The 22,483-nt window shown below is 42.7% G+C and overlaps 1 protein-coding gene across 3 annotated transcripts in view; it reads left to right on the forward strand.

Moving 5' to 3' along the window:
* Positions 1-4,773: 4,773 nt before the first annotated feature.
* Positions 4,774-22,483, forward strand: part of NAA50 (N-alpha-acetyltransferase 50, NatE catalytic subunit) — a 28,134-nt gene continuing 10,424 nt past the window's right edge. The window contains exons 1-4 of one of the 3 annotated variants that reach the window (XM_053291246.1): positions 4,774-4,982; positions 16,472-16,608; positions 20,154-20,273; positions 20,891-20,957. In XM_053291246.1, the coding sequence (XP_053147221.1) occupies positions 4,789-4,982; positions 16,472-16,608; positions 20,154-20,273; positions 20,891-20,957 (518 nt within the window). In that variant the 5' untranslated portion in view covers positions 4,774-4,788. Of the gene's footprint in view, positions 4,983-16,034; positions 16,112-16,471; positions 16,609-20,153; positions 20,274-20,890; positions 20,958-22,483 lie in introns of those variants that run through there. The other 2 variants (XM_053291247.1, XM_053291248.1) reach the window with 2 other exon arrangements.

The raw sequence follows: 22,483 nt of genomic DNA on the forward strand, positions 1-22,483 counted from the left end.
CTAAGCAGGGTCTGCCCTGGTTGCACATGAATGGGAGACCACATGTGAGCCCTGTAAGATATTTCCCTCAGGGGATGGAGCTGCTCTGGGAATGGAGCTGCTCTGGGAAGAGTATCTAGGTTCCAAGTTCCCTCCCTGGCTTCTCCAAGATAGGGCTGAGAGAGATTCCTGCCTGCAACCTTGGAGAAGCTGCTGCCAGTCTGTGTATAGACTAATGGTCTGACTCAGTATATGGCAGCTTCCTATGTCCCTATGATGGAGTGCCTGGTACCAGCAAAGATGTCCCACATTGTTCTGGTCCTGTACTCTTTTATAAAGCATCTGAGCCCTACTGTAGGCTTTTCTAACTTGGGTTGTCAGATGTTGATGGACTACAACTCCCATCATTTCCAGTCATGGCTGGAGGTGATGGGAGTTGTAGTCCAACAATATCTGGCAATCCAGGTTTGGAAACCTCTGCCTTACCGTATGGCTACAGGAAAACCCATTATGTTGCATTTCCAGATCTAGAGTAAGAATCTTGAACTCTCAAATCACTTGGCAGGGTAACTCCCAGGGCCGGATAATATGGTCAGCCCTTACAGTGCCAAGGCAAGCCTCCCTGCCTGGGGTGCCATATGTGACCCCCTTCACCTGTCAGAGTAGCATCCTTCTTTTCATCCTCCCCTTCTGATACTCTGTGTGCTGCCTGAGGCTGGAACAGAACTGGAAAGGAGGACCATAGATTATAGAAGACACTGGTGACTCTAGTATCTTCTATAGTTGCATTTATCTGTTGCTTTGCATTTGTGTTTTGCATGCTTGTGTGTTTGCATTGCATATCTGTTTATCTGTTGGTGCTGTATGCAACTTTGTGTTGCATGTGTTTGTGTTGTGCATGTGTGTATGTTTCTATGCTGCATGCATGTGTTTTTGTTTCTGTGTTCTGTGTGTGTGTGTGTTCTGCACATATGCCTGTTTGTGTTGCATGTGTCTAATCCAGTGTTCTAATTTTGTCATTTCTGCAAGGAATAAGTTTTGTTTTGGGCAGTAGTATCAAGGCAATGTGTGAGCATGTGCATTCAGAGTGGGGCCTTCCTGATTCAACCTGAGTGGGATCTAAAATTGACTGAGCAGACATAAATAAGACACGTGCACGGCTTAGACGGAACACTGATCTAATCGTATTTCTGTGCTGTGTGTACATGTTTGTGCACATGTTCATTTTGCTGTTGAATGCGAGTGTTTGCAGTGCATATGTAGTTGTGCTGTATGCATGATTTTGTATGGTGCATTTGTCTGCATTGCATACCTGTTTGTTTTTCTGTGTGGCTGTGTGCATGTGTGTTGCATGCATGTGTTTGTGTGCATTTGTGTGTTTTACAAGCATCTCTATGCATGCTTGTGTGGGTTGTGTGCATTTGTTTGTGGTGTTTGTTGTGTGTGAGTGCATGTGGGTGTATTTGTGTTGTATATATGTCTGTTTTGTGTTTATGTGGGTGTGAGTTTGTGTTATATGAGTGTGCTTCTGTACCTGCATTGCTCGTGTGTGTGTGTGTGTGTGTGTGTGTGTTTCTGTATACATATAGTTGTGCCACGTGCATGTTTCTGTGCTGCGTGGGTTTTTGTGTGTATCTCTGTATGTATTTGGGGGGGGGGGTGCATGCACATATTGCTTGTGTGTTGGTTTCTCTCAGTGCATGCATTTTCAAAATCATTCGAGGCAACCCCCAAACCATCAGTACTTCTCCCCCAGAGTGCTCTTACTTTTCACCTGGTCTCCCCCTATCTGCCCATTTTATGGCAAACCACACATGCACCCCCACCCACACACACACCCTAATTCCCTAAGGGTTCACATTCCATAACTAATGGAATGGGCACTGCACCTGCAATAGGATCCACTGGTTGGCTCCCCTTACCCATGTCAGAGTACTGGCAAACATGTCAGCATTCTGGCTTCATTGTCAAATTGTATAACTTTGCCATCACTTGCTAGCCACAGGCTTTAATGGGACACGAAAACCTTAATAACTTTTGAACTGCTGCTTAAAACTTCATCAAACTACTAAAAGGTGCTCTTCACAGACAAGCCTGACACAGAGTACTTCCATCAGAATCAGAATCTATTTATTTCGGTCATTGGCCAGAATACAGTAACATCAAACAAAGTCATTATGAGATTTACACACAATATAGCAAAACTTGGCCACAATAGTAGTGATTGTTACATTAAAATTGGACAGCAAATAGTTAAGATAAAAATCATCTGTGTGGCCAGGAAAATTCATCAGTAAAGCGGAAATAAAATTCAATCGAATATCCTTGTAAAAGTCACAATATAAAATTACGTGGGCGGTAGTTTTGATAGCGCCTGAGCTGCATGGACATAAGCGAGACAAATATGGAATCCCATTGAACTTCCCCTCTAAGACTGCAGTGGGGAGTACAATGACACACATGAGAGTCATTGCTCGCCTAAATTTTGCAATTAGTATGTTACTTAAATAATTAGCAGGTCTGGAATTTAAAAGCTGATTACCTATATGAGAGCCAGCATGGTGTAGTGGTTAGAGTGCTGGACTAGGACCAGAGAGACGCAAGTTCAAATCCCCATTCAGCCATGAGACTGGCTGGGTGACTCTGGGCCAGTCACTTCTCTCTCAGCCTAACCTACTTCACAGGGTTGTTGTGAGGAGAAACTGAAGTATGTGGCACACCGCTCTGGGCTCCTTGGAGGAAGAGCAGGATATAAAATGTTAATAAAAATTAAAATAAAAAATAATATGCAAGCCCCTCAGTACCCTGGCTGCTTCCTCTTGTAGTTCGGTGTCAAGGATACACGTTTTAATGGCCCTCCTAGCTAGGTCAATCCCCAACCTAATGAGTTCTTCTGAAGGGAGACCATAATATTGGAGTTTAGTTTTTATCATCACCTTCCAGTTTGAATAGAAACTATTGATCAATACTAAGGGGGCCAGACCCACTTGGGTGAAGTTCAATTTTAACAACAACAAAAAAAAGAATGCTTAGTCAGTAACACATTTCCAATCTGATGACTCCTGCCTCCCTTCTAAGGACAGTATTTGGAACGCAACAAGGCACTTGAAAAATTACTCTTAAGAAATTCCGTTTGTACAACATCCAGCAGGGGGAAATTTCCAAATGGACCCAGTTGGGCTCCATACAAAAGCTGCGGATAAACTTTTGCTATGAAGAGTTTAATAGCAGCAGGGATAAAGAGAATTGAATTTGCTGATTTGGGGGCATTTTGGGTTATGAAATTTAGATGGGCTCTTCGTCCGCCTGCTGAATGGAAAACAATGCCAAGATATTTGAAAGTTTTAACTTGCTCAATCTTGTGGCCATTCATATGCCACATGTGAGGCTTAGGGCGTTTGGCAAAAACCAGGACCTTCGTTTTCTGATAATTTACTTCTGTGGCCTCGTCTGCACAGTAGGCACTTAATAAGGTGAGTGCCCGCCTCAGCAAGTACTTCAGTCATTTTCACCAACATCAGAAGAAACACATAATGCACACCAATAAAGTTTAAACAAAAGGGGGCCCATTTCTCAATTTTCAGCACTTTTTTAACTTGCTGTAGCTGCAGCAGTTTTAGCAAATCTTGTTGAAATTTAGGCACATTTGTAGACATAATCAAGTAGATCACACACACCACATTTCGCATTATTAGCTCAACAGTTGTCATATTTATAAGCAATAAAATGTTAGGGCTTATAATGGCAGAACCTTTTTTGACTAGCTACTCCCCTTAATTAAAGGGACACTCCTGTGTCCTTTTAACTGAGGAATAGTCTGGTGCTGATAGGCACATACGACAACTCTGCAGTGTTAACATTATTACAGTGTAATATTAAATGGACTGAAACGGATTAGTAATATTATGATATTATTAATAATATGTTAAACTTGGCATGTAATAAAGTAAAGTTGTGCAATCGAGTTGGTCTCGACTCCTGGCGACCATGGCTACCAGCTTGGATAGCTTTAAAAGGGGCTTAGACAAAATCATGGAGGACAGGCCTATCGATGGCTACTAGTCTAGAAGCTGTGGGCTGCCTCTGAGGCACGATGCCAGTTGCAGGGGAGCAACAGCAGGAGAGAGGACCGGTCCTCATCTCTTGCCTGTGGGCCACTGAGGTGAAACAGTGTGTAAAAAGGATGCTGGAGTAGATCAGGACCTTGGGCCTGATCCAGCGGGGCTGCTCTTATCAACTTGCTTTTATTTTATTTTATTTATTTAGTACATGTATATACCGCCCCATACAAAAAGGTCCCTGGGCGGTTCACAATATAAAATTATTAACATTGCACTGTTAATACTGCAGGTTAGAGATGGGGGCTGGGAGTCTGGGGCTGAGCCTGGCTTGGTATGCATACCCAACCAAAAATCCTCCAAACAAAACACCCCTCAAATTGCAGCAAAATTCAAGTTATGCAAATTGCCCTTTCAGTCTCCCTCCGAGTCCGAGCCCAAATCTCGTGCTTGACTGCATACAGAAGTCTTGCAATCAACGGACTAGCATGCATGCACACGGGTTCCACTTTTAAAAGTACGAAACTTTAAAAAAAAATCAAAAAAAAATCCACAAGCAATAAGATTTATGTTAAAAACGACATGATAATATCACAACAGACTGCTACTCAATCAGGGCTAAGTTTAAAGCCAGGGTTTCTTCATTTATTTCTACGGTCCGCACTCAGCAGCAGCACCGTCCCCCCAGAGGCGGGGGCCGCGGACACTTCCAGAAACGGACTGTGTGTGCGCCTCTCTCTTTCGTAAGTCTATGCTAGCCGCTGCCTTCGTCACGTCGACGTTGGGTGAAAGGTCACTCAGCGAGGGGTGGGGAGGCACGCACGCACACGCGCGCGGTCGCTCGCTCGCTCGCTCGGGGTGGCCTGAGGCCCATGTGGAGCGGCAGTCGGAGCTTAACCGCCGCTACCGAATCCGGATCTCGGGGCCCGAGGTAGCCATGAAGGGGTGAGTGCGAAACCGGCGCCGGCCCTCCCCTCTCACCCGCCCCACCGCCGCGGGAAGCGCCGAATGCTCGTCTCTGGAGCGAGCAGGCGGCCCGCGCTTTCTCCCCCTGGGCGGCGGCGGGTCTTTGTTTCTCGGTCCCGGCGCCCCCCGGGAGGGCTGCCCTGGAGTCTTTCTTCCTCCGTGCCCGAGCAGAGGCGGCCCTCTCCGGTTTCTTGCGGCACCTTCTTTTCGGAGGCCCTGAATGTCTGTGTCTGGCGGGGAGGGAGGGAGGGAGAGAAGCCAGCCAGCCAGCCAGCCATGGTGTGGGGCAGGTGAAGTGGGCGGTCGCCCACGTGGAAGGACGGCGAGGGCAGCGGCTGGCGGGGATAGTGGCCACACACGCTGCGATCCTGGGCATAAGAAGAAGAGTCTTGCTGGAGCGGACCGGAGATCCATCTTGGCCAGCCTCTCGTTCTGGCAGCGGCCGGGCGGGCAGGCATGCATCTGGGGGGGGGGGGGGGAGCTGCAAGCGGGACATGATGATGAAGGCAGGAGTCCTCCTCTAGCAGCAGGTGGTATTCAGTGACTCACACTGCTTCTGGAAGAAAGTGCCAATTGAACTCGGTGGGGCATAGTTCCGAGTAAATATGTGTAAGGTTTGGCTGTAAAGCATTGCGTTTTGAGACTCTCACGTGAGTCATGCCCCAATCCAAGGTGAATCGCACAGTGATAGCCCCCACTCTTGCTTTTTTAAACAGAGGGAAGAAACGTTGCAGAGGGATTGACATACAAACGAGTCCAGGGGTCCTTTACCTCTAATCTATGTTAAGGAAATTCCAGCAGGTGTCACATAAGTTGCCAACATTCTGTATTGTAGGCAGCTATTTGAAGGATAGGACCCCTGGCCTCCTTTGCATCTGGCTGACTTATAGGTTGAAAAATAGCTATATTGTAAGTTGCAAGTTGGAGACAAAGGTGAGTTCTGGAGCTGAACAGAATGAAGGCTACTGGTCTAAAGCATTTAGGAAATGGCCCAAATACAAGTACCGGCTTTTTATGTGAGATGTAATAGATTGGTAAATGGGTAAATGGCAATTTATGGGTAAATTGGCAATTTCTCACGTGTGTTAAGGAAGAACAGTTTCTGTTGAGAAAAATACGCAAGTGTTGAGATCACACTCAACTTGCATCCTGTCCCTATGCTTGTAGACTCAGAAGTAAGCCCCACTGAGTTCAGTAGGATTTCCAGTAGTACATAGAATTCTGCCCTTAATCAAACAAGTAGTTCATTGCGAGCTTTGTGTAAAGAAGGATACTCATGAGGTAGTTTCGGCACTCTGGATAGACTATAGTTGACCAATCTCAACTATAAGAGGAGTCGGGCCGTGAGGTGCTGGCTGTGTGGGGGAGGGGCTAGAAAAGACAGCCTGCTTAATGCCTGCAAGGAAATCCTTTGTGATTCACATAGTTCCATATATGAGTAATAATACAAGCATTAAACACAAAATCAATTCATGGCATTTTAAAATCAAAATAGCGTATTTCTGTTTTAATGTGTAGTTTCTTAGTCTTTATATAAACCTGGTGAAAACAACTCCTACATTTTTATTTGCGTAGCTGGGAGAGAAAAGAGATTTATTTACACATTTCTCCCTCCCTTTTACTCCACGACCTCAGGGCAGCACACATGGTCCCATCTTTATCCTCACAACCCTGTGAGGTTGCTTAGGGTGAAAGTGAGTATGGCTGGCCCAAGACCCTCCTGTGCATTGACAACTGCAAAGAGTTTTGAACTCTAGTCTTTCTAGTTACCAGTGAATACTCTAGCTAGGTACTACACTATGTTGTGCTGGTCTTTTGCCATCACATGAAGACTATGTTCATTTCCCAATAGGCATCTGACCTATCATTTGAATGGTTTTTACAGTTTGATTCCCTGGATTTGAATAGTGGGTCATATGCAGTGTTTTCTCTAACTTTTTTCATCTGTGAATTTTGTTCTGGGCATCAGTATCAAGGCAGAGTGTTCTCACATGCATTCAAAATGGGGCCTTGTTGATTCAACTTGAATGGGATCTAAAATTAACTGAGCAGACATCAAAAAATTTGTGAGCACACATGCACGCCTTAGAGGAAACGCCAGTCATGTCTTGTCTTTCTTAAATTTGTGCGTTAGTTGTTTGATTATGCTTTTAAAATAGACAGTACTGACCAGAGAATGCTGGCCTTCTTGATTATAAATTCATCCTGTTTCACCTTTAAAGACGCTTCCTCATTAATGATTTAATTTTAAAGAGTCTGGATGAGTAAAATGAAACATTGATACAACTGCTAAGCAAAGATGTAGCAGAGTTTAGTGATCCAAGAATACACTAATATAGCCTTAGACTTTCATTCCAGATTATACACAGAAACATAGGAAGCTGCCATATACTGAGTCAGACCATTGGTCTATCTAGCTCAATATTATCTCCACAGACTGGCAGCAGCTTCTCCAAAGCTGAAGGCAGGAATCTCTCTCAGCCCTATCTTGGAGAAGCCAGGAGGGAACTTGAAACCACCTGCTCTTCCCAGAGTGGCTTCATCCCTTAAGGGGAATATCTTACAGTGCTCACACATCAAGTCTCCCATTCACATGCAACCAGGGTGGACCCTGCTTAGCTAAGGGGACAAGTCATGCTTGCTACCACAAGACCAGCTTTCCTCCCATGTCCTAGCAGCCCTGTTTCCGTTCTAATCACATTACTTGTAGAGGAGATAAAGAGAAGCCCATTTAATCACCCCTCCAACAATGTGCATCACTTGCCAAGTACAGTATCCAATGGCTCCTACATTTCAGGGCTGGCTTCTAAATCCAAATTTGCCACGGCCATACACCAGCACTTTGGATTGTGCTTGGAAGCAAATATAAGCCATTGAAGATGTTGAAGTGCCAGCAAGATACGTTCTCACCAACCAGTTCCAGTCAAAATGCCTGGAAGCCACGTTTTGAACTAGTGGAGGCTTCAAAGTGGTTTTCAAAGGCAGCCCCACACACCACAAGACCAGCTCTCCTCTCCTACAGCAATCTGTTGTGGACCTGCATAAATAATTTTGCTGATTTTTATTTCGATTTCATGTTTATTGGGCTTGTGCAGAAGCCAAGTAATTAAGAATAGGTGCTGGAGTTGGGGTAGGGGTGGCTGGAGTTCTGTGACAGGTTAGCTAGCAGAGTGAGGGAGGGATATGTGGCACCATTTTAATATGTCCAATCTTGGCAAAGCTGCTTCCTTCCCTGGCCCACAGCTGACATGCTAATACCCTTCCTGAGGCAATTGAAGTTACTACTAACCTGTTTCTGTTTTTCCTCAGAAGCACCTAATGGCGCAGCGGGGAAGCAACCAACCTAGAGAGCAGGAAGCTCTTCAAATCCCCGCTGGTGTGTTTTCCAGACTATGGGAAACTCCTATATTGGGCAGCAGTGATATAGGAAGATGCTGAAAGGCATCACCACATACTGCGTGGGAGAAGGCAATGGTAAACCATTCCTGTATTTTACCAAAGACAACCACAGAGCTCTGTGGTCGTCAGGAGTCAACACTGACTCAACGGCACTCCTTTCCTATGAATGTTTGGGGCAGAACTCTGCTGTTGTGGCTGAGAAGCAAGAAGCAGACTGTGATTTTTCTCAGCCCTGGTCTTGAAGATAGTTTACTGACCTGAGGCCTGTCGTCATGTAGCTCTGGATGAAGATAGACAACTGGGGGATAAGAAAAGTAGCTTATCACAGAAATATCAAAAGTAGGAGGTGGGAGAAATCAGGAATACATTTTTGTGCCAAAGAAGGATGTTGTCTTTGTGCTGGCAAAGGAGGTGCTCAATTCTGAATGAAAATGCATTTATTTTCAGCTCTACAGCCTGTAAACCTATATCCTTAAACTTAAGTGTGTGTGTAAAAGTGGGATAAGGTGTAGTAGTGAGATAAGCAGACAAGTGTGAAAAGCACCCTCCAGATGTTTGGAAGTATTTTCCATAATATATTCCAGGACTCTGCCTCAACACTGAGAACAAAAGTCCAGGGTTTATCCGTACAAATGAAAAACTGGAACAGGCATAGTTTTCTCTGTGGTTCTGGCTGGGTCTTTACACTCAAGAAGAGATGTGTGTGGGTATGTAGGTCCACAGTTAGGTTCCTGCTTCTCAGAAAGCAAGGGAGCATTTAATTTGAAGACAAGAGGGACTTGGGCAGTAACTTAATAGGTAGTGATAAAGTGGAGCTGAAGAAAAATATCTCACATAGCCTGGGGACAGGAAGGCTTTTGTGGTGTTGGTATTAATAGAGTGCAAGAGAAACTGGAGGTGCCAGATTCTGGAACCCAAAGGAGTGGCCATTTTATTTTATTTATTTCTATCTAGCTATCTCTCTATCTCTGTAAACCACTTTGGAAACTTCTGTTGAAAAGCGGTATGTATTGTATTGGTATTGTGTGTGTGTGTGTGTGTGTGTGTGTGTATATATATATATATATATATGTATGTATATTTATAGATAGATAGATAGATAGTATTGGTATTACTGTATTGTATTGGGGAGGCATTTTACGTATTGGTTGGCACTTCTCAGCCAGAACTTTGGTTGGCAGGCAACTAAATAGAGGAATTCTGACTAGTGATGTGCCCGGACCGGTCCAGAGGCCATTCTACAGGCCTCCGGACCGGTCCAGACATGGGTGGTTCAGGTGGATTGGGGTGGGGGGTTCCTTTAAGGGCAGGGGAGGGTTTACTGAAGCCTCCTGTGCTTTCTCAACTCCAGCGCCCGTATTTCCTTTAGCAATCGGGGTGGTAGGATACCTCCCTGCCGCCCCTTTCCCCGCTTGGCTGCGCACGCGCCCGTATTTCCTTTAGCAATTGGGCAGCAGGATACCTCCCTGCCGCCCCTTCACCCGCTTGGCTGAAAAAGGCTTTAAGAAGCCTTCTTAAAACCTTTTGCAGCTGAAAGGGCGGCAGGGAGGTATCCTGCTGCCCGATTGCTAAAGGAAATACGGGCACCGGAGTTGGGAAAGCACGGGAGGGGTAAGTAAACCCTCCCCCGCCCTTAAGGAACCCCTGCGGTTCCGTGCACACCCCTAATCCTGACTCCAGAGGACATTAAGGTGTAAATTCTGTTCAAAAAGCATTGTGCTACTTCACAGTTGGAGGGTGTGTGCTTGTGTGTGAGAGAGAGTGAAGATGGAGTATTTAAGCCTTTAATTCATACCAAGAGTTTAATCTGATTCCCCATTTGTATAAGATGTAGTCACCTAATTAATGGTGTGTTCTTGGACTGATAGGCCCTGAGCTTCATTGGCGGGGGGTCATTCAAGGTTAAGTTGAGGACAGGAGGAAGGAATGTACTCTCTCTCCCTTGACCATTTGAAACTCTGCCTAGCCTGTCCATACTTTTGCCAGTTGCTGTCAGTGTACTTCAGGTTACACTCCGCACAGCCATAAGCTCTGAAAACATTTATTTATTTGCATTTTGTATCCCGCTCTTCCTCCAAGGAGCCCAGAGTACTACATACTTAAGTTTCTCCTCACAACAACCCTGTGAAGTAGGTTAGGCTGAGACTAGTATTGTTTTAAAAATAAAAACCCTCAAAACTCAGAATTGCAACTTGTGCACCAGAGGCATTGTTTCAATGAAAAACTGTGACTGCTTGAAAAGAAATGATCTGATTGTGTTCCTTTTGGCCTGTATGGCAGGTTACTCAGCGCAGACAGAAGCAACCTGGTATATTCACAGAAAATGCTGAGAATATTCCAAAGAACTTCAACAGTGTGAAAAATACCATTTTCTAAATGTAGCTGTTCTAAGGTCAAAATCCATCATGGCTGCTAGAACTCCAGTATTATAAGCATCCCTCTACTAAAATGCCCAAATAGAAAAGCTGGAGACTGAGCTTTGAATTGGAAAATGCCCACTTCAGATCTCTTCTCTGTCATGAACTCGCTAGATGGCCTTAGACAAGCCAGACCTTCATACAACAGCTATATGTAGAACAAAATTTTCCACTGCTGTTTTTCTGTGGAAAATGTTTCTTTAAAAAAGCATTGTTTCGTAACTTAATAAATGGATTCAGTTCTGGTCAAATTGCACAGTTTCAAAGTTGTACATAATTTCCACCCCCATACAAGAGAATGTGTGCCCTGTTCTCACATTCCATGTATGTATGTGGAAGAGGAGTAAGATCAGTTGCTGGCCCCATCCCCTGTGTGTCGAATCATTCTGATCTGGATCGTGATCCGTTGTGGTCATTCTCATTCTCCATGTGGTCGGCATGGAGGCAATGCGGGCTCCAGAGTTTACCGAGGTGGACTCATCTGAGTCGCCCTCGAACATCTGCGCCACCGTCGGGGAAGGGGTATGGTGTCTCTTCATGGGCAGCACCCCGAATCACCAGATACCATTTTCTCCTGGCATCCACGATCCTTAGGTTTGTGATGCTTCTTGGAAACATCCTTGGGCCTCTTGAAGTCGCCTTCTCCCGACTTTGCCGTGTCTATCAATGTGGTTTTAGACTGTTGTCAGGAAGTTCCGCGGACATCAGGCTGTGCCTCCTTAGATACTGTCGAAGTCGGAGAGCTCGATGAGGAAAGAGAATTTCCATGGGTTACTGCTCCTGCCTCCTAGAGGAAAAGCTTACTAATCACCCATTCCTTATGACCACAACAGATCACGATCCAGATAGACAGGTTGCTTACCTGTAACTTAAGATCTGGAAGTGATCCGTTGTAGTCATAAGCTCCTCCCGACCGTCCCCGCTGCAGTACCTACGGAGAATAACAAGGGGGATACATTAAAGATCATCTTTTGCATCATCACCTTGGGCGGTCTGCGAGAAACTGGAAAATGGACGCCCCAACCGCCTTATTTAACGACTCAGCACGGCACGTGCAGGCGAGAGGGGGCGTCACGAGGAGCTAATCAATCAGCCCGTGAGGTCCCTGCGCAGGCGCAGAACCCATTCCTTATGACTACAACGGATCACTTCCAGATCTTAAGTTACAGGTAAGCAACCTGTATTTCCCCTGCTTCAGACCAGCGGATGGTGAGAACAAGCTCAATGCATGTAGAGCCTATTCTCACCTGCTGAGCATGTGAAGGTTGAAGATATGTTCATTGAGTGTGTGGATGGAACATGAGAACATTAGAACCCCTGCTAACTTGGCAAAGAGGCACCTTTTAATGGGGTGATTCTCTTTATTTAGAGGGGGAGAGTAACTGGCCCTATCCACCCCCAGCACAGTATCTCCAGTGACAGTTGCTGGTGTCTGTCTTATGTTTCGTTTTAGATTGTGAGCCCTTTGGGGACAGGGATCCAACTTATTTATTTATTATTTCTCTGTGTAAACCGCCCTGAGCCATTTTTGGAAGGGTGGTATAGAAATCGAATAAATAATAATACATAGCTCGCTATCTAATGTGATAGATCTGGTTGTGCTAAAATGGGGATGTTAACAGTTTCCAGTGCCTTCATTTTCTTAAAGTTAAATAATGTAAAATAAATGTATGTTTTTGAATTTTTGTCTTAAAATAATTTTTGCAAGTAATTTTCAGTAGAAGTTTGAATTTGTTTGTATATGTTAGGGAGCCCCCTTCATACCTGGTAGGGCCACATTGGGAAAGCCTCCAGGAGGGCTGTTGCTAGTGTTGGGAGATGGGACCCCACTGGGTGATAATGCTCCCTTCCTCAGCAGAAGTGGAGCAGAGTGTGTTGGTGCACACCTGGTTGAACAGGCAGCAGAGCGCTCGTAAGAGTTCTTCTTGGAAGAAGGAGCAGGACTCACACAAGCGCAGGACTGTGGGCATTGCCAGCAGCTGTTTCAGATTAGTGATAGGAAGACTGGAGTGTGGGCAGCAATGCCAGAGGAGCAAGATGAGTGAAACTGCCCAGGGTGGCAAAGAAAAAACAGTGTCGTAAACCTTTCCTTCCTCCAGTTCCGAGGCCAAAAAGGGGAGAAATAGCTAGGACTTGGGGCAGATGTAGGGGAGAGGCACAAAGAGAATATAGCATTTAAACCACACTAAGTGTGCTTTATTGATTTCCCCACCCATTCATTCAAATGCATTTGGATATTGGAGAAACTTTTGAGATGGCATACATTTACATGTTATACTTGGGGGGGGGGTGTTGTTAATTAAATATGTCAGGCATGCTAGATCAGATCCCAACAGATATAAGACAATGGGGGGAAATCTGGGAAGCCCACATTGCTGGCTTACATTTATACTATGTATTATTTTTTCCTTAACAAGTGGTCTTCTTTGAGAGAGAGAGAGAGAGAGAGAGAGAGAGAGAGAGAGATACACATACACACACATGCATGCATGCGCAGGGGCACATGAAATTCCTTTCATAATGGGATGAATGTGAAAATAATGGGAGCTTCATTCAGTTTGTCAGTCAGTCATGTTTATTTACGGTCATAGACCAAAATTTAAAGCATACATAATAATACACATATGATATAATAGTAATATATACAGAGATCCAATATTATCTCATCCTAATCAGCAGTTTCCAGTTTACATAATCTGGTTATCCATCTGTTGTCTAGCATTCTTAGTTGCCTCACAAAACTTCGCAACTTCATTCAGTTTGCTGAACTTGAAATCAGTTTTAACTTTTTGCAGGGTGCAATGATTTTCTCTCCAGTGTCAAGAAAATAGATCATTGTCTCAATCTTGCCGCCTCCACTTTTCTATCCCAAGTCCATATGGTAATATTAGTAAATTACCAATAGATTTGATTTTTCGTCTTAAGACAATGTAATGGTATATGTTGTGCTTTCGAGTTGGTGTCGACTCCTGGTGACCACAGAGCTGTGTGGTTGTCTTTGGTAGAATACAGGAGGGGTTTACCATTGCCGCCTCCTGTGCAGTATGAGATAATGCCTTTCAGCATCTTCCTACATCGCTGCTGCCTGATATAGATGTTTCGGGATTCGAACCAGCAACCTCTTGCTCCCTAGGCAAGTTACTTCTCTGCTGCGCCATTAGGTGGTATATGTAACACAATGTTATTCATTCATTCATTCATAGTGTAAATCAGGACTCGACAAATTCCAGGAGCCATGGTACCTAGACTATGGTATTCAGTGTTACTTAATAAAATCTTTATTTGCCCCAGACAGTCCTGTTTCTATTCTAAATATGTTATTTGTAAAGGTGATAGAGAAGCCCATTTTTTCTCTCCCTCCACAATCTCCATCACTAACTCTAGTAAGTATTCATTGTCTGGCTCCCAAAGTTTTGAGCTGGCTCCCCCAGATCCAAAGAAAATTTGTCAAGGCCTGCTGCAGAGATTACTGAAATCCACAAGAAAGTTGAGCGTGTAGAAAGAAGGATTAGAAATTCATTATGACATGGTTGAGGTGTTGGTCATCATCATCTGTTCCGTGAAATAAAGAACAACCTTGTGTAAGTTGATGCCCACCTTCTTTTATTGTCATGGGATCATTTGAGAGCAGTGGTAAGAGTGAAAGCCATTGCTCCTTGCCCTACTGGAGTCTGTGGTGTACATTTTTCTGTAACCCATTTCAGATGATCCATTAGACCAAGATGATTGCAAACTGGTCATGGCAGGCTACTGAGCGATAGTTTTGGATAAAGGAAGAAGCAGAACAAATCTCCCTTGCCTTTTCCTCAGGTGTCTTGGACGTACTGTGAAAGGGATTTGTGCCTTTTCTCACCTTCTCCAAAGCTCACAGAGCTTCACACATGCCAGAGTAAGGAAGTGGGGAGAGTCTGAATACTTTTTTTTAAACCTTCTCCAAGGCGTTTGAAGAAAGCAGAAGCCTTCAGGAAGGGCAGGGTGAAGGGAGACAGGCTACTCCCTACATTTTCTTCAGGTCTCAGAACTTGAGGTAGCAAGGGGACTGTTGGAGCCTTGTTGCTTTGAATTGATAAAATTAATTGCTGGTTTGTACAAATGGATTATAGCGAGATCAAATTTCAGTATCAGCAGCTATGAACTGTTCCCTGTGTTTTAGATTCTATTCCTAATAAACTTAAACAGTCTTGTTTCTCTTTCTGCAGTATAGAGTGGATTGATTTAAATCATGGTGTAAATAAATCACCAAGAGAAAATCTCAATTAAAATCAAGTTTCCCATTGATATGTCGTTACATAGTTCTTAAACGATGATGCAAATCTGATCACAAAAACATGTTAATTTACAACATCTAGGAAGGTATACCTCCTGTATTTTTAAAAGATAATTTGGTTTTTACTAATTTAGGAAATTGTATATAATGCCTTGGTTTTTAATGTAATGTAAAGCTTTACACACCTATCTCAAGTTGCCCTGCATCACCTTGTTGCACTGCTTATACTTGACACATTTTTCATTTTCCCAGGAAAGGCATTTCTTCAAAATCTTCCCAGATAGGGTATCTCCTACAACCAGAAACTATGCCAGATTTTTGGTGGCAAAATGTGGGGCAATAGAGGAAGCGGAGTACTAAATAAATGTAGTGATCTTCACTATTTTTCAAGTGGGGGCTACTTCAGCAAAGAACCTTCAGCAGTTTCCTACTGTGCTTATCTCCACACATCACTGCACTTTCCCCAGTATTGGGAGGGCCATTTAAGAGGGCCATCTCTCTTAGGACCTCTATAGGGAGATCACTGGGAAGGGCTACAATTCCCAGCACTTCCAAGATAGTGTAGGGGTTCAAGGGCTCAATTTCCATTAAAGGAGCCCCACCTCCGCGGACAAAGCACCAATGGGAACAGTTGCTGGTGGGAACAGTGGCCTCTGCATGGTGCCAGGGAGATTGTACAGAGTGTTCAGCTTTGACTGGAGCATTTCATAGGCAGCCACAGCCTCCCAAGCCTCACAGTGAAAAACACTAGAATAATACCTTCCCTTCCTCCCACCCGCTCTCCACTTCACCTCCTTTCCCATATTGTGTCTGTCTCAACTCCTCTGCCCTGGCTCAGCCCCACCACAAAACAATCACCCTACTTGCCATTCAGCTTGTGTCCTTGCACATGAAAAACTGGCTTAGAACAGAAACTGAAGGCCCAGAATTTTTCAAAAGCGAGAGCCAGTAGTTGATGGGCACTGCTGGACAGACTAGAGCCATTTTCATGAGATAAAACTGAAATGAATGCCCATGTTTATTTGGTAAGTTACTCATGTGTGATAGAGAGTATTTCATTCATTGGCAGGAAACTCTTAGTGTTGGTGTTGTACATTTGTGATGAGATTTAACTTTAACCATGTTGGTTTTTTTATATGAGAATTGGCAATTTTCTATTTACATTTATAAAAATCTGACTTAATTTTTAAAACTATTGTTTTAAGAAATGGATTTGTTTTAATCCATCCTACTGCAGAATAGGTAGTTCTGTACAGAAATATTAATTGCCTCAAATGAGAGGACTGTGACAAAAATCTCGAACTTGTCAAGGTGATGAGTTCTCCCAATATCTAGAATTGTTTAATAAAAGAATGAGATTTTAAGCATGATTTGATTTGTTCCAGTAGCCGGATCGAGCTGGGTGACGTGACGCCACACAACATTAAACAGCTGAAGCGGTTAAACCAAGTCATCTTTCCTGTCAGCTACAATGACAAGTTCTACAAGGATGTGTTAGAGGTTGGCGAGCTCGCAAAGCTGGGTATAAGATCTATTTTGTTTTTGTTTTGTTTCTGGCGGGTTGGTGGATAGATATGGCTGCCCACTCTTTTTCTTGATATGTCTGTTAGATCCAATGCAACTTGTGTTACCTGAGGTTTGGTTTTCCAGATATCTCAATTATCTAGTTTGTGTGAAACCTCATGTGACATGCAGCCTTGGTCTGCATCATAGCATGCAGGTAACACTGCTTTTATCCAGGCATCTTAAATATATTTTATTTGTTTGTTTTGCTTAAGAAACAGTTGCTCCCCTCCTCCCTGCCATACCTGGCTCTTCAGCCCCCTGGTTTGTAATGTGTTAGAGTGCCTAGCTCTCCTCACAGCCATTGATTACTGTAACGTGGTATTAGCAGCCCCGATGACTACTTAGAAGTTTCAGCTGGTGCAGAAAGCAATGACTAGTTTCGTAATGATGTCAGTGCTTTTTTTTTTTAATAAGAATTTTTATTGAGAAGTAAACCAAAGGAGACAAAGACAAATCACCATAAAGGCAATATAAAACCAATCGTTTTTCATAATGAAAAACCTCATTTTTCTAATTAATATTGTGCTTTAGCATTAGAAGCAGCATCCTGTTAACTTCAGTATATTGAACTGACAACTTTTGAAGCCCTCAGTGATTCCATGTGTACACTTTCTTCTCATGAACATCGTGAACTCTAAAACAGAGAGTCAAACGATACCTAACCCAGAATGATCCTTTAATTTTTCCTGAGCCAGGAAAGAACTTGAACCATTATCTAGAAGTTTCTGTTGAACTTAAACCAGAACAGAACCACTAAAAAGCATGCTTAAAAAAATAAAATCAGGTTACCAGTTCCAAATAAGGGTTCAAACAAACAAAAGACCGGATGTATGCACACTGGCTCTCCAGGATAAGAATGAGTACATAAATAAAAGATATATCTAGGAGGATTTCAGTATTTGGGGTTTGAACGGGCTTCTGTACTCTGCCCTTTTTAAGGGCAGGGCCTGAGAAGCATTAGGTTGGAGGTCTGGGAAACAGCTGCTTCCCTGTTGTGAGAAGGGTTTGGTCAACATACAGTTACAGCATGGAAGAGATGCATTTAAAGCAAAATGTATGTGAGCTGATAAAGAAATACAAGACAGGTAATATAGGGCATATTTGAATTTTATCAAATGGCATGAATGTAGAATCATCATTTGACTCTCTGCATACTACACACACAAATGATGATGGCTTGGAATATTCTCTTGGAATAAGATAACTTGAAAAAGCAAGCACCACAGTCTTCTGGCACCCACTCAAACAGGATTAGTCCATTTCTGGACTCATTTGTGAAGAGCCACGATTGATATAAATATTTTGAAAAACTTGGAGACTCAGAAAAGATCTAGATGTGAGCTGATTAGTTCAGGTTGCCTTGTTGGACATAAACTCATATTGAAAGGCACTTTTGAATTTGAAATTTATATTCTCACCTCAGAGACTCAGTAAGGAGGAGGCAATCTTGGATAACTTTTTGTTAGCAAGACTGAACAGAAATTACAGAAAGCTGCAACACTATTTTCCCTAGTTTATCGATTTAAATAGTTAACTTTTTAAGATGTTTGCTGTGAACCACATGGTGCTGACAGATGGGGCAGTATAAAATGTTATAAATAAAAGAAGATCATATAATCATAGTGACAGTTCTATGATTTTATATGAAGTTCTTTCCTTTTCTCTTTAAATTTTATTTGGTTGCTTTTTCATCTATTTTTCATGTCTCTGATAGTACAATTAAAATTAATCAGTACAAGTAAGCATTTTTCTGTTAAGTACTTAGAACTTATTTTTTGTTTCATGCATGCTTCATAATACTGGTTGCAGCAGTTTTAGGCCCATTAACTTTCTCCTCCCCACTGTGCAAAATGATGATTATAAATAATGTGCCTTAGTGAAACTTTCTGATGTGAACTGGAACTGAATCAATTGATTATGTGTGCTGAACCTTTATTGGCTTGAACTGAAACCAGACTGAAACAACTTCAGTTGCAGCTGAACCTGAATGACAGTAGAACCGGAAAACTGAATGGTTTGACTCTCTGCTTTAAAATAAACAATGACAATGTATATATTTTATAAATTTACACCTTGCCTTTCTCAAAGACTCAAGATATATTATAAATAATAAATAATATTTAAATGTACAAATAGATGTACAGAAAGAGAACACAGAGGGCAAGTTCATTTAAAATAAAACAATGCTGGATAAAAATTATATTTATTTATAGGTATTTATAGATAAAATTATTATTGTTAATATTTATATACCACTTTTCAACAGACGTTCTAAAAGCAGTTTATATAGAGCAATAAATAATATTTAAATGGACAAATAGATGTACAGAAAGAGAACACAGAGGGCAAGGTCATTTTAAAAAAACAACCCAACAGCCTTATCTAAACACCAGTTGATGGAGATGGGTTTTCTGTTGTTGTGCTGCATAATCACATGAAGTGGAGGCAGTTCATCCCACACGTTGCCTAAGTGCTGAATGCATTTCATGTATTCTGGACCAGCAATGTGCACTGAGAGAATTCTTATGTCTGCAGTCACTCATAGATCAGTGGTTAATCTTTCTCCTTCTTAGAGACTTGCCAAGTTCATGCTGAAACATTTCCCAGAAGGTTTCTAAGGCCTAGTTCTTGTTAAGCTTGTAGACCTGTGTCTTGATTGTACAATTCAGACTGCAAGTGGGGACTGACACAATGTTTTGTGTGCACAGTATTCTAGCCTAGCCTTCTCCCTGACATGCTAGCTTTCTATGTGCAGAATTCTGTTTGCACAGGGGAACACTGCATTGTGTGAGTCCCTTCAGTCTAGAGCAATACAATAAAGACACAGGTTGATCTCTTCAGAATTAGACCTATGACCTTCTTGATTAGTCTGATGTTTAATGGCTGGAGTTAGGTAGGGGTGGTTTCATTTCAATGTATTTAGCATGGAATTGTATCTTACTGGTTTTCTCATGCTGCTTTATTGAATCTACAGGAGACCCTTGTCATCTGTGGTTTCGCAGATTGCAGTTTCGTGTATCTGCGGATGGGTCTTGGACACCTAGTTTTTTAAATCCGCAGCCTGCAATTTCTGTCTATCTGCAGTTCCTGAGTGGCCAGAAATGACTTTGATGTCCTTTCTGGCCACCATTTTGAAGCGCAGAGCCATTTTGTGGCTTATTCTTCATTTTAAATATTTTTTAAAGGGAGGGGGTTTACGGGGGCATTCCTGGAGAACAAGGTACTGTGCTTTCCTACCCTTATTTCTGACCCTTCCTGCCTTTTTAGCGTGTGTCCCCCCCCAGCAAGGAACCTAACCTAACCCCCCGCCCCAAATTCCCATTGACTCAGGGTTTCGTTATTCACTGTTTCCATATTCATGCTAATTGGCGGGAATGGAACTCCCCACGAATAACGAGGGCCACTTGTATATCTGTTTTGAACCTTAGAGATATATGATGGGATAGAAATCAAAATAAACCTGCCTTTTCCCTGTCTCTCTGCCATTCTTCTCCTTGGCAGCCTATTTCAATGATATCGCAGTGGGTGCAGTGTGCTGCAGAGTAGATCACTCTCAGAATCAGAAAAGACTGTACATCATGACACTTGGATGCCTGGCCCCTTACCGAAGGTTGGGAATAGGTAAGACTGCCTTTTGAATAGTCTGGGAGCTCTTAGGCTTATAGAAACCATATTCGGCAGTCAACTGTGAGAGGAGAAGTGGTGCAGGATGGTGACATGCATTACAGTCCTGTGAAATCCAAACCTCTTTTGGCAGAAGAGTGTGTTGAAATCCAATATCACTTGGCATCTAGAGCCTTTCATGAGCTATATTGGGAATATATCTTGAAAACAAAACAGCTATCAAGCTCCAATATGTCATCTGTTTTTCTTTAAGCATGATGTATTAGCGATTATATTTTATGTTTCATTATGCTTTAACATGTGTTATGACCTGTGATTACAACAAAAAACTTAACTTACTTACATCAATTCTCAAATTTCTGTCTCCTGACAATTTAAATTTTGACTCCTGACATAAGGGGTCTAAAAGGGAGTCTTTACTGTAACTTATGGTGTGTGTTAGTAACTACATAAATACTTTTGTTTTGAAATACACTTATTCTGCTTTGTTGAGGGTAAACCTTCTGATTTAAGGGTACGGTAGCATTGATCTTGGCATGTGTAGTGATAAAGAATTAAGGAACCTTGACAAGATAGTTTTTTGTTTAGTCTCTTTTGTCTCCATTCCTTTACAGGAACTAAAATGTTGAATCATGTGTTAAACATCTGTGAAAAAGATGGCACTTTTGACAATATCTATCTGTAAGTAAACATTGCTGCTATCTTCCTCAATATCATAGGCCTCCTAGAGTCTGCAAAAAGAGGAATCTGTTTTTATGTGCCATTTCAGTTCTGTTGGTACTGTGGCATGAATGAAAATGCTGGTGCTCAGAGTTGTATGTCATAGAACTAGAGAACAGCAGGTGTAAAAGTGCTCTTGCTTTCAGTATTTTTCTGTGAGCAGTACAGAAACTACTTACAGTGCAGTCCAAATGCTTGGGCTAAATTTCTGAGCAGTGTCACCTGTTCAGCAGGTATTATCCCCATTGCTAGATCAGGATTATTTATTCTATGGCACCTTTACTATACAGTGTCCCTCACCAACCGCGAGGGTTCTGCTCCTGGAAACCCTCACAGTTGGCGAATTCATGGTTGGTGAGACTTCAATAGGAAACGGGGTTAGGGGAATCGTGAGGGGGAAAGTGCCCCAAAATTTTAAAAAGTGAAAAAATCCCCCCTAACCCCCAGAAATTGGCCCCCAAACCTGTACAAAATTTGAAAAAATGGCGCCAAACCGGGAAAACCCGGGTTACGGTTGGTGAGAGTGGTGACAATTTGCCAGTCGTGGGAATCCATGGTAGGTAAACCCACGATAGGTGAAGGATGACTATATAGTTAAAGAATAGTGTCTGCTCATCTCTGCATAACTTGCTAAACTAATAATGGGCATCTAACATGATCTTGTGAATATTAACAACTGCAGAGGCCAATCTGGAGCATATCCTCAAATTATTAGTATAGTCCCTGCCCACTCTTGCTATCCAGCATGCCCACACATAACTGTTAGTAATCATTGGTACATTCTTCACCTGATTGAGGGAGCAGGGAGAGCATCTTTTCTCTTTTGCCATAGTTGCCAAATTGTAACTGTTTACAAGCCTGATGTAAATCCCTCTGAAAATACTTAGAATAAAAAATGTAATCTTCATGTAAATAAGCTCCCTTTAAATCTGTTGACGGATGTGAAGAAAAACATTAAAACCCTCACACAGTAGAATATGCTTTGGTGGTAAAGAAGTTCAGGCCAAGAGATTATCTAGAGACATTGGGTTGCATTCAAAAAATAAAGATTCTAACATCTTCTCAACTGGGCAGTATTTCAACTCTATGGAACCCTTTTCTTGTGTCAATATGCTTTGTTCTGGATTTTTTCGTCTCCATTTTTGAAAGCAAAATACAACTTTGTCTTCAAACAATTCAGTTAGCTTCAGTTCATCAGCTCCAAAGTCTTGCAACAGCTTGTGCATCCATGCCATCTCCTGGCAAGCCTGTGTGGCTGACACACATTTCACCTCCGTAGAGGAAAGAGCAACAGTGTTCTGCTTTTGACTGCACCAACTAATTGCTCCACCCCCATAAATCAGGTATCCACTTGTGGATTTGCAATCTGTTCCATCTTCTGCCCAGTATGAATCCACACAATCCCAGTCTGAATCCACTAGTATAGGATTCCTACTTGCTGGCAATTTAAGTTTTAGATGAGCTGTACCGTTAAGGTACCTACCCAG

This window comes from Hemicordylus capensis, chromosome 2 (assembly GCF_027244095.1).
Source record: "Hemicordylus capensis ecotype Gifberg chromosome 2, rHemCap1.1.pri, whole genome shotgun sequence".
NCBI classification, from domain to species: Eukaryota; Metazoa; Chordata; class Lepidosauria; order Squamata; family Cordylidae; genus Hemicordylus; species Hemicordylus capensis.